Source organism: Simochromis diagramma, unplaced genomic scaffold (genome assembly GCF_900408965.1).
Source record: "Simochromis diagramma unplaced genomic scaffold, fSimDia1.1 OVJJ01000305.1, whole genome shotgun sequence".
NCBI classification, from domain to species: domain Eukaryota; kingdom Metazoa; phylum Chordata; class Actinopteri; order Cichliformes; family Cichlidae; genus Simochromis; species Simochromis diagramma.
The window spans coordinates 2,553,961-2,567,710 of record NW_024387169.1 but is presented as its reverse complement, the minus strand read 5'-3'; the positions used below and the strand labels follow the sequence as shown (position 1 = coordinate 2,567,710).

Genomic DNA, 13,750 nt, shown 5'->3' with positions numbered 1-13,750 from the left:
CAACCTGTTCACATTATAAAATGTTTATATTGATTTAGATTGCATGGTTAAATGCTGCTTGTATTCTGAAGCATCAATGGTAGAACTAACTTATATGTGATGTTAGACAGTATTGATTGGAGCCATCAGTAAATGATGTAATGACACGTGGATTTTTCTGCAGTCATCTCTACAGTTGTTGTCTTTCGTAATGAATGTATTGATTTCTGCTTCCTTACATGCTGACTGAGCTAATCTTTGACCCAGTTCTGATAGTGCAGATTGATTGGGAGGAAGAGGGTGATGAGGCGATGACTCGGGTTAGCTGAAAACAAAAGAATCAGCTCGTATGTCGAGGACGTCGCTGCAGGGAGCAGGCAGTGAAACGTGGGGCCTGAAACAGGTTTTGAACGTTGAGTAATACGTCCTGTTTCTGCTCGTAGAAAGTCACCTCTGTCATGTTGTTCGGGCTTCTGAGGAGCTCCATAAAACATGATTTGTCTTGACATAAAACCACCTTCTTAACCACTTTTTGACGAGCCAATTAGGCGGATATTGTAAGCTTTGTTCTGGCCTAATAATCCAGAAGGTTCTGAGAAACGTCTCTTGTCCTGCTGCCAAACTCTATTGTTCATGAGGGATATAGGATCTTTATTTTAACTGCCACAGCTGAGAGAGAGGAACAGCCGTTTGATCCACATTACATGTTTTTACATGATAGAAGAAGAGCTCAGAGACACATTTATTGACTCTTTAATCCCTTTGCTGGAGTATCTTTTTGGCCACTGGTCTGCACAACAGGTGGAAACGTTTTATTACCAACCTCGATGGTAAAGAGCTGCCGTAGCGAATCTGCTCTACAAAGACTGAATTGGTTCACCAGCAGATTGACAACCATTAAATTTCCGGGGCTGTACTGAAATATTATCACACATTTGAGGTGCGGTCAGGAAAATGAAGGCTCATCTTCTTGTCCAGGTCAGCATGATGTTCTTGTTCTCTACACGTTTTGTTTGATTTAAAGAGCGTGGCTGCAAACACAGTGGTTCTGCAGACGTCTGTGGTAAAATGACCCTCAGCTCTGACCTCTGTGAACAGTTTCCTGATCAGTTTTGGGCTCAGTCACTCATTTCTGGTCATATTGAAGAAAACATGAAGCCCGTTCCCTGAAGTTTGGTGATTCTGGCTTTCACAAAAGACGATCACCCAGAAACCAGTGGGGAACCTCACGGTGCTGATGTCCACCTTTAACAGGATTACTTGCTGCAACGATCAGCTTCTCCTACATTTGCTAAACCAAACGAGCGTCCACCTCACTCGTTCTGGATGTTTGCAGGATGCGATTTGATTGGTTAACGGTAGCGCTCGAGGGTTTGAGTGAAAGTAATTGGATTGGCTGACAGCTGTGGTGGCGTTTGAAAAGTCTGTCTTTTCTCAACTTTTCAAGAAAGCAAAGATACAGCCACAACCACAGAAGTCGCCCCCTGCTGGACATTCAGAAGAATGCAACCCTGAGAAACTGCTATGTTGGCTTCTCTTTTTTTGACACTTTTCGTTCCGACAGCTTTCAGTCTGTTTAAGCTTTTTCAGCTCTTCTGGTTGTTTCTACTGTGACTGCTCATCTTAACCCTTTAAAGCCAGTCGGAGCGGGCACGCTCCGTTTCCGGAAATGTAGTTTTTTACCTTCAGGGCCTATACAAGCATATACTGGTGTTTTTAAAGGTTATGTTTGACTTTCTGTGTCATTTCTGGGATGCTTAGAAGTCAAATTGCACAGCTGGAAATAGTTAATTTTGATGCACATGCTGTCTTTTTGAAAATTTGCATTATAATATTTATTTTCCTTTTTTTTCCTGCAGTATATAAAAATTGGTGTATTTAAAAAATAAAACTATTAAGGCACTCAAAATAAATTTCCTGTGGTAGGAAACTATTTTGTGCAACTTTTTTGTATTTAAAGTTTTGAGGGATAAGCCTCTTAAATTTCTCTTACTAGAAATATATGTTAAAAAAACAAAAACGATTTTCAATTTTTTTGTAGTTTATTGCACTTTTTTGCGATTTATGTAATTACTATGCACTTAATGCGGACATATTATTAAAATTTGGGCTATAATGGTTGTATTGATGTATATCAACTTGAAATGCTACCAAAAATGGCACTATAGCATGTAAAAATATAAGCTCTGGCAGACTTGGTTCTATGGTAGGTCTTAAAGGGTTAAACATGTTAAACCTGCAGCTGAATGCAGAGCTACAGATCGCTGCCTTTTCCCTTGGAGGAGCATCTGTGGTTAAAAGTAAGAGCTCAAGCTTGTTTATTTTGTGTAAGCACTGACACAAAACCAGTTTTGTAAAGGATACTGGACGGGTCCTCCATGTCTCTGTTCAATCGCTGTTTTGATTAGACTACATCACCACGCCTGTGTGCAACAAACATTTTCTGGTATGCTGCAGATGATAATGGTTTAATGCAAACTGTGAAGAGGTGGAGGTGTGATAGACAGAAGAAGTCAGAATGAATTGTTCTCATCAAAGGGAGATGTGAGGCCATTGTTCTCTGACCATAAATATTTTCCTGTTGCAGTCAGCATGTTGGCGTTTTCACAGCTTTAGAGCTGGATGGCCAGAAACTGTGAAACGATAACTCGGTTAAAACTCAGTCAGTGAAAGTGTGATATCCTTGGAAGCAGGAAATGCACCTGAGCAGGTTCTTGTGATTGTGCATGATGATGCTGTCGAGGCCATTGAAGGAAAAGACTGTGTTAATATCATTTTCCATGTTTCACAGCTCGCTGAGCTCAGCAGCCTGTTTAAGAGTATATGCTACAATTCCTCACCTCGATACAGCATCTCTGGATCAGTCTAGTGAAGCTTATGAGACTAGTGGCATTTCTAAATATATTTATATACTGCAGTGCTCCTCGACTCAATCACAAAGTAATCTAGTATCCACAAGTTCAGTCATGTAGGAATTGCTAGCAGCTAATTCGGCGTGCAGTTATTGTTGATGGAACATGAACAGATTCAAGCTAAAAACATGCGACTGAACTTTCTGCCTCTACAGCAACACTTTTTGTTTACATCCTCCAAAATCTTCAGATTCTAGGAATCAGCACATTCCAGGTGGAAGTGCCCGTCGGACTGTAAATAAATCCAAATTACTGGATTTTGTGTGCATATTGTTGCAAAGTGCGCTGCTACATGACAAAACCAGCTCCGATTGTTACAAAGTCATCTGATAAGCTGGAAACACGCCTGCTGCCAAAGTTCCAGCTTCAATAATAACTGGATTACAGAAGAACAACAACAGCTGCGACTGGTAAATCTGGAAATGCATCTTCACCATCAACACAACCTGCTTCTGTATGTGAACCAGCATCAGCTTCACACTCCTTTGTTCAATGTGTTGATAATGTTATAATGGCTCAATAAACCAGGAGGATTATTGGTGTAAATGTAATATTGTGTGGAGGATGTTTAGGTTTGTAATGTGGGATGGAGTGGAAGCTTTGCTTTTATTTTCAGCGTGTGTCTGTGTTTGTGTACCTGCAGCCATTATTGTTGTTAACATGAGCGATTAGCCTCTGAGATTGGATTAGTCGAATACTGAAAACATTCATTGTTTGTGTGATTCTGGAGGATGGATTATTTTAAGGAGGCTGAATGATGCCGTGTGTGTTTTTGTCTCTTTCGGTCACAGCTTGTGTGTGCTGTGTGTTGAAAGGCTCTCAGGTTGGCTGAGTGCAACTCCAGCACAAACACAACATTGTTGCCCGGTTTTGTGTTGTGTGAAACTGGAGTAAATATGACCGTCCTCCGTCCTGTGACACATGTGCTGTTGGACTTGTGTGACCCCGTTCATGAACACAAAAGCTTAAGTGAAGCGTGCTCTCGTGCAGCACGCCCCAGGACTGTAAAAGAAGCTGTTTCCAGCACATTTGAGATCATTTTGTACTACTGCACAAAATCTATGTCATGTTTGATTGAGAGGGCAGGATACACTCACAGGTACACAGCTACGCCTGTTTAACTGCTTGTTTGCACAAATATCTAATCAGCCAGTCACATGGCAACAACTCAGTGCGTAGAGGCATGAAGGCATGGTGAAGATGACCTTTGACCTATTCGGTGAGCAGCAGTTCTGAGGAAAACCTTCCTTGTTGACGTCAGCAGTCAGATGAGAATGGGCAGACTGCTTTGAGCTGATAGGAAGGCAACAGGAACAGATAACCACTCGTTAACCACTCGCACAACACATCAAACATTATGGGCTGCAGCAGCAGACGACTGCACTGGGTACCACTGAGGGTATAACAAACCCAGACTGGGCGATGGAAGGTCTGAAAAATGTTGTGTGCTGAGTTTCTGTCTGTAGAAACGTTTGAATGGTAAAGTTTATATAAATGATGTGATGGATCCATCCTGCCTTGCTTCAACAGTTCAGGTTGCTGAAGGTTGTGCAATGATGTGGAGGATGATGGCTCAGTTTAATCTCTGCAGCCTACCTGAGTGTTGTTGCTGACCATGTCCATCCCTTTATAACCACAGTGTACCATCTGCTGATGGCTGCTTCCAGCAGGATAATGCTCACTGTCCCAAAGCTCACATCATCTCAAACTGGTTTCTTATCTCTGAACCTTTGGGATGTGGGGGAACAGGAGATTCTCACCATGCAGCTGTCAAATCAGCAGCAGCTGTGTGATGATGTCATGTCAACATGGACCAAAATCTCTGAGGAATGATTCCAGCACTTTGTTGAATCTGTGCCATGAAGAAATGGGGCAGATCTGAAGGCAAAAAGGGCTTTAACTGATACTAGAGGTGTACCTAATAAAGTGTCCATAGCAACTGCAAACATGAGATGAGGCTGCCCTTCCCCAAAACTGTTCCAGCTGGAACCTCCCTTTCTCTTATCGCTCTGCTCCAGCGTTACGATAGCTCAGACACAGAATAAATTCTGACTGTGAAAAAGGTGAAATCTGCCTTTCATGCATGTCGAAGCTTCAGTAACTCTGAGTACATAACACAGGCATGTGCATGCACAAACTCCCACCAAACTAGCAGAGTAAAATTAATCCACAGCAGAGATTAGTATCTGTAATGTTAAGAAATACGAATCAAACCAGCAGCAGCTACTGAATAAACTAAACAAGGGATGGACAGGATTCAGCGGCTGACTCAGCCTCTGTTTGCTGTACGAGGGCTTTAATGAGTCACCGGGAGCTGCTGATGGAAGATGGACAAAAAGTGAAAGAATACAGGCCACAGTGGAGACGAGAGCTGGGCTGAAGCCTTTCTCCAGGGTGAAGTTGCCCAATAGAAACTTTGAGCTGAATACTCAGCTAAAGTGTGGCGAAAGAGCCGCCCTCTGCTGTGCTTCTGTTTGCTCAGAATAATTCATGTTAAAAGCTGATAGATGAACCCAAAGTGCTGTATAGAAATACAAACAGGCGCTTTGCTCTGAGAACCCAAACCAGCTGTTGTTTGTGAAATTGGCTGAGCGTTTAGGGAGTGCCTGGAACGACCGCTGCAGGCTGAATGTTTGCCAGACACGGGGCGGGTCTGCAGCAGCCAGTAAGCTGCAGCCGCTCTGCTTCCACTGCTGCCGTGGCGTGCAGGCAAAACCAGGCCAATTGTTTGTGAACGCTTTCGAGCGTTTTAAAGTGCAGATATGTTCCATGTTTGGAATCCTGTTTTCACCCGTGCATCTCCGTCCTGCACAGGAATAAAATACAGAGAACACTTCCTCTTCGGAAGAAAAACTGTCAGTACGACGAGAACACGCTGCTAATAATGCTGACATGTTGACTTTGGAAAGGAAGGAGGAAACACATAATAATAAAAGCGTCTACGGACGTCTTTGTGTTTCTCCCCTTTCTATGGAAGGAACTCAGAAAAAGATGAAACTTTATCACACCACCGAAGAGTTCAGAAAACCACAACTTCTGACTTGCTTTGTCATAAAACTAGCTTAAAAATGCAGTGCAGCAATTTTTTTATGTGGTAAATGCAGCTTACTGTCAGTGTGACGAAAAGCATAACCTAAAAAGGAAAATTATTAAATATTTTATAATGATATACTAATTTTTAATGAGTAAACACAGAAAATGTAACTATTTTTAGATAAATATCATGGTTTGTGTTAAAATACAGCTGTTTTAAAGAGGTGCAGACATGAAACATACATCAGTATCAAAGTTTTGGTGAATAATTGCAACACGACTAAATTAACTCAATTAAACAAAAAAATAATTTAAAAATGTATTATATATGATTAACAAAGTCTATCAAAACATCCTTTAAAAAAATCATATCAAAAGCATCCGTGCGTTGAGGAGACATCAACTAAAGCTGAGCTAGGTCCGTGCAGTACTTCCATGTAATACCAGATTGTACCAGGAGATGGTGCTGTGAGCCAATCTAACTTTTATTTAACAAGCAAAAAGAAGAGATTTTATTTAAAATGATGAAAAGCAGAGCCTCTCAAGAAAAAGATGAAGTTAAAAGTAAATATCAGGAGTTAAACAGCAGCAGTCTGAAAACATCTCAGACATGTACTGGAGAAACGCTGCCCACTGCTGGTGACAGTTTCAATTGAAATTTGCAGAGGTTGACTACAAAAAGCGTCTTTCACAGCATCAGAGTCTGTGCGCATGTAAAATTTAACCTGAAGTTTATAGAACAAGAATAGATAATTCTTGATAAGTAATTGAACTTTAAAAATAATCATTTAAAATAAGCATGTTTGCATTTCCTGTGCTGATGAAGGTCGATAATTATACTCCTCCTCTTAAAAAAACCCTCCTCGTGGGTCGGGGGGGGAGCACTGGTTTGAAGAATGAAGCCTTTCTACACCCACTCGACCTCCACCCGCCTGCTGTTTAATTTCTGCTGTTAATCAAATCTGTGAATTCTATCCCTGACACACTGACATCTGTTGCCTTGGTGTATTAAAATCATAACAGCACACATTGTTTTTTAACATCAGTAACAGTAGATCTTTGTCTGCTGCAACAAAGAGAAGATTCACACAAGTCGGGGCTGGTTTGTGCCAATCGCTGACAGTGTGGGAGACGCATTTCACCCTCAAGTCATCCTTAACAGGGTCAGAGGTTACACTCACTTTTTTTAAAGTAAGGATGCACATCTCACAGTTTCCCCTCTGTGTGAGGGTTCTTTGTTCTCTGACATCTGTTCACAGATTTTTCCAGCTGTGTGGAAATACAGGCAGGAGGTGGTGCTGGACTCGCAGCAGGCTGCAGAATGTGCAGGACACACAAAGCTGTCTCTGAACTCAGTCATGTGACCTGTTTTTGTTTATGGAGTCATTTTGGTTTAATTCGACTGAAGTTCAGCAGAAACAGGAGCACATCTGCAGAGCGAGCTTCCACGCTGTAGAAAACTAAGATCCTTTACATGGACGAATCAAACTGTCTCAATACATAAATATGTTTGAGGAACATGCAAAGTGTTGTTAGCAAAGCTGTCATGCAGCCGCTGCATGACAGCTTTGCTCATCATATGAATCTGTTTATGGAGAGGACAAATATTTGACCTGCTTCTGTTTTCCCCCTGAAGGTTTCCTTCTCTGACAGAGTGCAGAGACCGTGAACAACCCTCCTGTTCTGGTGAAACCACCTCCAAGTATGTACATGTCGCATCACTGCAGGGCACATCTATCTGCTGCCGCAGTGACGACATGATAGCCAGTGAGTGAAATCCCACCGCTCCACGTTTTAAATCAGCTCTCGTGCTGGAGGCGAGCACAGAGGGGCTGCAGAGATGCTGCTTCCTCTCTCCGTCCACATGTGCCGGCACGATCACACTCGAGGATTCGGTTCCCAAAAGGCTGATTGGAGGCGGCACGTCGATGCTTGTCTGTTGATGAGATGTTGAGACATTTCAGGAAAAATGAGGAAACCCCAGACAGGCTGAGGCGAGACTGTTCAAAGGAATCTCAGTAAGGCTGTGAAGTCTTACCTGGACATTTTACTCAGAAGACGTTTTGCCTTGTTTGTTATTCTCGTCAGCCATCTTTGTAACAGCTCTTATTTTTAATAGTGATGCACCAATCGATCGGCCAGGGACCGGAATCAGATGATTTCCAGTGTTCTCGGCCCGACCGGTGGCCGGCCGGTCAGTCTCACACGTGTCCAATCACAAAATAACAAGTCGATGACCTTTCAGTGAAACTTTATAAAAGTGAAAATATTTCCTGGCAGAAGAACGTGCTGATTGGTTTGGACAGTTTGTGGTGAAATAAAGTTTTTGCAGGTTTTTCAATGATTCATCCGTTTCCCCCCCCAACTACCTTAAACCTTTCTAAGCTTTATCAATAGAAAGCTCCTCACAACAGGAGTTTGGATCAGAGTGAACAGATTGTCTTCATCAGACACATGTAACATCACCTGGCGCTTATCAAGGAGCGCTATCAGCCTGTTTTATCAGGTTTCACACCACAAAGAAATAAACATGGATCAGAGTGTGAAGCACAGACGAGTCCCACCTGCACAGCTACACGATTCATTTTAACTTTATTTACAAAGACAGGAGTCTGTACATGACGACGAGGTCACGATACAGTCAGAGGTAACTGCACAATCTGACCGACAGACAACAAACTGAGTCACGTTACCTGATGTGAGTTCCTGCAGCAAGCAACAGTCAAACTCTGCCTCCTTGTGGGTTAAGAAGGTATTACAGCCACTCGTGTCCTGCTGTTTGTGTTTGAAACCTCGCAGTGTAGCAACTTTATGAACAGTTGTTGTCAATCGTTATTGTACTGCTCGTTTCCAGCTCCATGTTTTTACACTTGGACTCAACCAGAGCAGCTTTGCATGAGTCACAGTTCAAAATAATCCTTCTTTATCTTACACTGGGCTTTGGTGTTGCCCCTTAGTACATCCTCTGTCTGAAACAAGCTCCTCCCACTTTAAGCCAGCTGTCTTCTAGAAGTTTATTTCATCACTTAGCAGCCATCTTGGTAACACCTTTGGGCAGCTAGTTTAAAGCACAGAGTGTCAAACTCAATTTGATTCAGTGAAGAAATGAACAGATTAATTTAAAAAGCAGTTGTGAGCTCAGGACAGCTGCAGGTACAGAAAGATTGTTGTGGTCAGATGATGCCGATCAGACGTTCTTTCACTGATCTGGAGCTGAACTTAAGTGTTAGACGAGACTTTGGGAGTCACATGAGGGAGCAGCTGAAGGCTCATCCCGTTCCTCCTCACACAAAGGAGCACATACCATCCTCCATCAGCATGATCCTGCTGATGGAGGAGGTCCTTTCCAGGTCCCCCCCCCGTATGATGAGCTGTCTCCTGGCATCTCCTCCTCACTCTGCAGACTGTGCTCAGAGACACAGCAAACCTCATGATGACACCCATGGATGTCCTCGCCTGTTCCACCTGAACGAGCTGCAGGTACCGTCTCATGCTATCAGCAGCAAAAAGCAAAGCTAGAGAAAACTCAGCAGGGATAAAGAGAGCGCACACAATGGTTTCTGCCTCACGGTCCAGTTAGGAACAGTTTAACTGACTTTGTGTTGCACTCTGATGATGGAGTCAAACTCTAAATGAAGATGAGCACAACACATGGAGGCCTGCTGACGTCCTGCACGACTGCAGCAGCGTTCAGTCTGTAAACGCTGCATGAAACCGCTCCTCCTTGAAGTACTTGCATCTCCTCATGCCTCACACGTGCTCTACAATCCTCTGCGGCGCTCTAATTGCTCGGTCTGAGCGGCGTGCATGCAGGGAGCGAGCGTTCCTCGTCAGGTGTCATTTTTCTGGCTCGCCTGTTCGTTTGTTTAACCTCTAAAACAATCAGAGGTGTGAGAAGAAAACCAACACAGCAGCTTTGATGTGAAGCAGCACGTGTGTGTGTGTGTGTGTGTGTGTGTGTGTGTGTGCGCGCGTGCATGCATGGGTGTGTGTTTGCACTTGAGGACATTAGATAACATGCATACATGCTAGTCTGATATGGTGCTTTATCTGTAGTGTGGTGTTAGCAGGAGAGCTGTCATTATAATGAGGTTTTAAGCAGAACTTTGTTTTTAGACGGGAAATTTATTTTAATCCTTCATGTTTTTAAAGTCCATCATTTTTCAGAGTAATTGGAAATCTTACCAGTGATAATGGGAAAGAGAGAAAGTGCAGCTGCTGTGCACAGCTGTTCATGTTTCTGTGGTGTTGTGTGTTTCAGGTGGAGGACAGCAGGACGTGATGGTGTTTCTATCACTGCTGCATGTTTGTGTTTACTTCAGCGAACTGCTGAGTTTGGGGTTCAGATTGGAGGATTTGAGGATGTGCTTTGCTTAGTGGTTCATCTCCTGGGATGTTGTTGTGTTTTTCTGTTGTGAAGTGTGTGTTTTAATGAACACAGACACACACAAGCACAATGAGAGCAGAAACAAAGGTCGGTGACATAACATCCTCTCCCCTCTGTTTCCTGCCTCTGTGCACCAGGAGCCTCGACCCCGACCAGATGAGCGTTTCCACAGAGTTCAGCTACCAGACCGAGTCTGACTGGACGTCCGTGATCAGCCTCGACATGAACGCGGCGCCGGGAAGCCCGATGTCACCCTCCAAACACTCCAAGGTGGGTCTGAGTTAATCATCAGAGATTACAGATGCATACCTACGTGTGCATAACGTCAGAGCAGCTTATATTCCACCCTGAGAGGAGAAGCAGATCAATATTAAACAAATATACAAAATGAATTTATCTTCACGTCTTTATTGAACTCTGTGAGTGCAGAAACTCTTAGCTGCTGATGATCACTCGGATTCTGGGTGATATTGATCGATCAGCTGTCGGCTCATAGGTCAGGGGTTTGTTCAGTTATTCCTCTCTGTGTAGTTTGAGCTCAGAGATGCTTCAGAGCTGGAATGAAGGTTTTAGTGTTTAGTTTTTTTTTGTCTCATCAGTTAGAACATGTGGAACATCCTGGTGATCGATGGAAAATCTGGGAGTCAGATCATTAGGACCTCTGCCGTCTCTCACAGGAGAGTGATCTTCTACACTTTCACTCCAGATGTTGTCAAATCTGCTTTTTTTTTTTTTTTTCTTTCAGATTTTTATTTTTAGCCGTTTTGAGATTTTCTGGTTTGTTTCTCGGGCGCCTCGTCCATGCGGTCCAGATGAAAGCAGAGAGGAGATTATGTGTCGTGGTTTCAGCTTCAGCTCTGTTTGCATTACTTTACTGGTCCAGTTATTTAGTTTTTGATTTCTTGAGGCCTGGTTCTTAGTTTTTATTGTTTGTCCATAACTGTGATTTAGATGAAAATTAGTGGCTAAATCTGACATATTTACACACTGAATTTAAGTCTATTCATAGTCCTTTTTAAATAAACAGAAACATGAAGATGGTTCAGAGTTTGTGACTCAATCAGCTGATTGATCACATTGTTTCATGAGCCATCATGTTTGCTGCCAGCTGACCGTGTCATCGTATTCAAACACGAGCAGATGTCTTTATAAATCGTCACTGTTGGTTTAATAAACGGCAGCACTGACGGCTCTGCGAGGCACATTTCCTCCAAATCTACCTGTGCAGCACTTCTTTGTTAGACACTGTTTTATTTAAAAATCTGCAGGACGTCAGAAAGTTTGAGACTTTAGAAACATAAAAACGGCAAGTTCAGACGCGTGAAGTGGAAGACATGGATCAGAAGTGCATCCGGAGCAGATTAGCTGCATTAGCTGTGTTAGGCGGTCAGATTTCCTATGATTTTTATCTTCATTGAAGCAGCAAACGGCGCTCGGCTGCATTTGACTGACTAACGAGTTTAACCTGCTGACATTGTTCACCTGGTAAAAACACGGCTCCAGTTTCCTGCAGAACATTTGCTGAGTCAGCAGCTGTGACAGTGGGAAAAGGAAGTGAGGTCGTTATTCAGAGCATCAAGGCGGCACTGCGTGGAAACACTGTGCATCCAAACATCACGACAAAGATGGACGCTGTGGTCTCAGAGGACGAGGAGTCTCTCAACTTCTCAGAGATGTTGATTTGGGACTGAACCGAAAGCTTGCTGCTCATCAGAGATACACAACCAAGAAAGTTCACAAAACTGGATCAACAAAGCCTCCGAGTCTGAGATGATCTCGATACCACGATGGTTATTAACGTTCTCTGTTACGCCGGGCTTGCAGATTCAAGATCTATGCACGCTTGTGGGTCACGTGACCTTTGACCTTTGTCCTGCACAAAATGCTGCTTTACTCCAATCAGAGACATATGCAGATGGTGACGATGAGAAGATGATGATTAAAAGTCACAAAAACGTTTAAAGAACAGAGAAGATCAAACAGTAAAATAAAACACTGAGAGATGAATGTTGCAGAAAATCATTAATCTGCTGATTTCGTGCTCGCAGCGGTAAAATAAACATTTACATTCAAGCGGATGATTTTATGTCTGAGCGCGCTCAGTGCTGCTGTTTATTGGTGACAGGTGAAGCTTACAGCTGTGAGACTGGATCCATGTAAAGCAACAGTCACTGCTGTTTGTTTCAGGTAAAACAAACAGTGACTGAGCTGCTGTGTGTTCTGTGTTTCCAGCATAATAACATTTAGACTTCTGCACAGGTTGTTTACGGCCTAACATCACACACACACACACACACACACACACACACACACACACACACACACACACACACACACCAGATGATCTACATCAAACTTCAAACATGCTGTAAATAACAGAATCTGTGGAAGTCCAATTTTAAAATCCTGATCATAGCCTGCTCCCAACTTAGTGATGTGTTCAGTATCAGTTACCATGGTGATTAAGCCAGGTAGCAACTCTGAGTTTAACCTTGACGCCATTAATCTGACCTGGTGTTACACCCTCTGATATCTGAGCTCAGTAACCTGATGACTTCATGTTCTCAGCTGCTTTCAAGTCGTATAGAGTCAAACAGGAAGTGACAAAAACACAGTGGGATATGTGTTCATTACTGTGGAAGACCAAAAATGCTAAAATCATCAAATAAATGCAGATATTACTCAGCTCTGATTGTGACTTATTAGGTGTTGTTGCATTTAATGACACATTCATTCATTTGGGACTTTGTTCCTCCATAGATCATTTTCCTGATGTCAGTCTGGACAAATATTTTATTACAGACTTAAAGAATATGAAGAATGTTGTTTGTGGACATAGTTTTTAAAAACAGTTACTGTAACAACGTGCTTCTCCTTTAAAATGACATGCATATAATCCTGTTGGATCCTATTGGCCCGGAGCTACTTCCCATAAACAGAAACCTGCCAAACCCGTCCTCCTGTGCTATTTGTGTCTGTGGGAGGACCAAAACCTATGGGGGACATAAAATGCCAAAATTACTAACAATAAAAGCCCTCAGTAAATAAATGACGTTGGGTTAAATGCATAAGATTCATATAAAATAAATGCCTTCATTAATATACAGTATAATGTATATTTATAAGGCTTTTCATATGTAGTGTGTGAAACGATTGCAGTTCATTTCTAACTATAAGAAGCTTTAATTAGCTCGTGTGTAAAAGCTGAAGCTCGGGCGTCCTGCGCTCTTTCATTTTGATCTCCGTTATCTTTCCCGCGTGTTTTTATTACAGTCTAAGAGATAAGGACGTGGGGCATAATTCACACTGATATGGAGCTCAGTCCCCACCTACCTGACATTTGTCCCTGCTTTGGGTAAACAGAAGGGCAGCGGTTGGTGGACTAATACATGGCGGGCAAAGGTGGAAGGAGAGTAATCCCTCCGGGTTTCGACATGCT

At 42.7% G+C, this 13,750-nt stretch overlaps 1 protein-coding gene across 4 annotated transcripts in view; it reads left to right on the top strand.

Moving 5' to 3' along the window:
• LOC120744544 (microtubule-associated protein futsch-like) overlaps nucleotides 1-13,750 on the top strand; it is a 44,470-nt gene that overhangs the window by 8,425 nt on the left and 22,295 nt on the right. For all 4 annotated transcript variants that reach the window (XM_040049021.1, XM_040049022.1, XM_040049023.1 and 1 more), the window contains exon 2: nucleotides 10,449-10,581. In XM_040049021.1, the coding sequence (XP_039904955.1) occupies nucleotides 10,449-10,581 (133 nt within the window). The remainder of the gene's footprint in view (nucleotides 1-10,448; nucleotides 10,582-13,750) is intronic.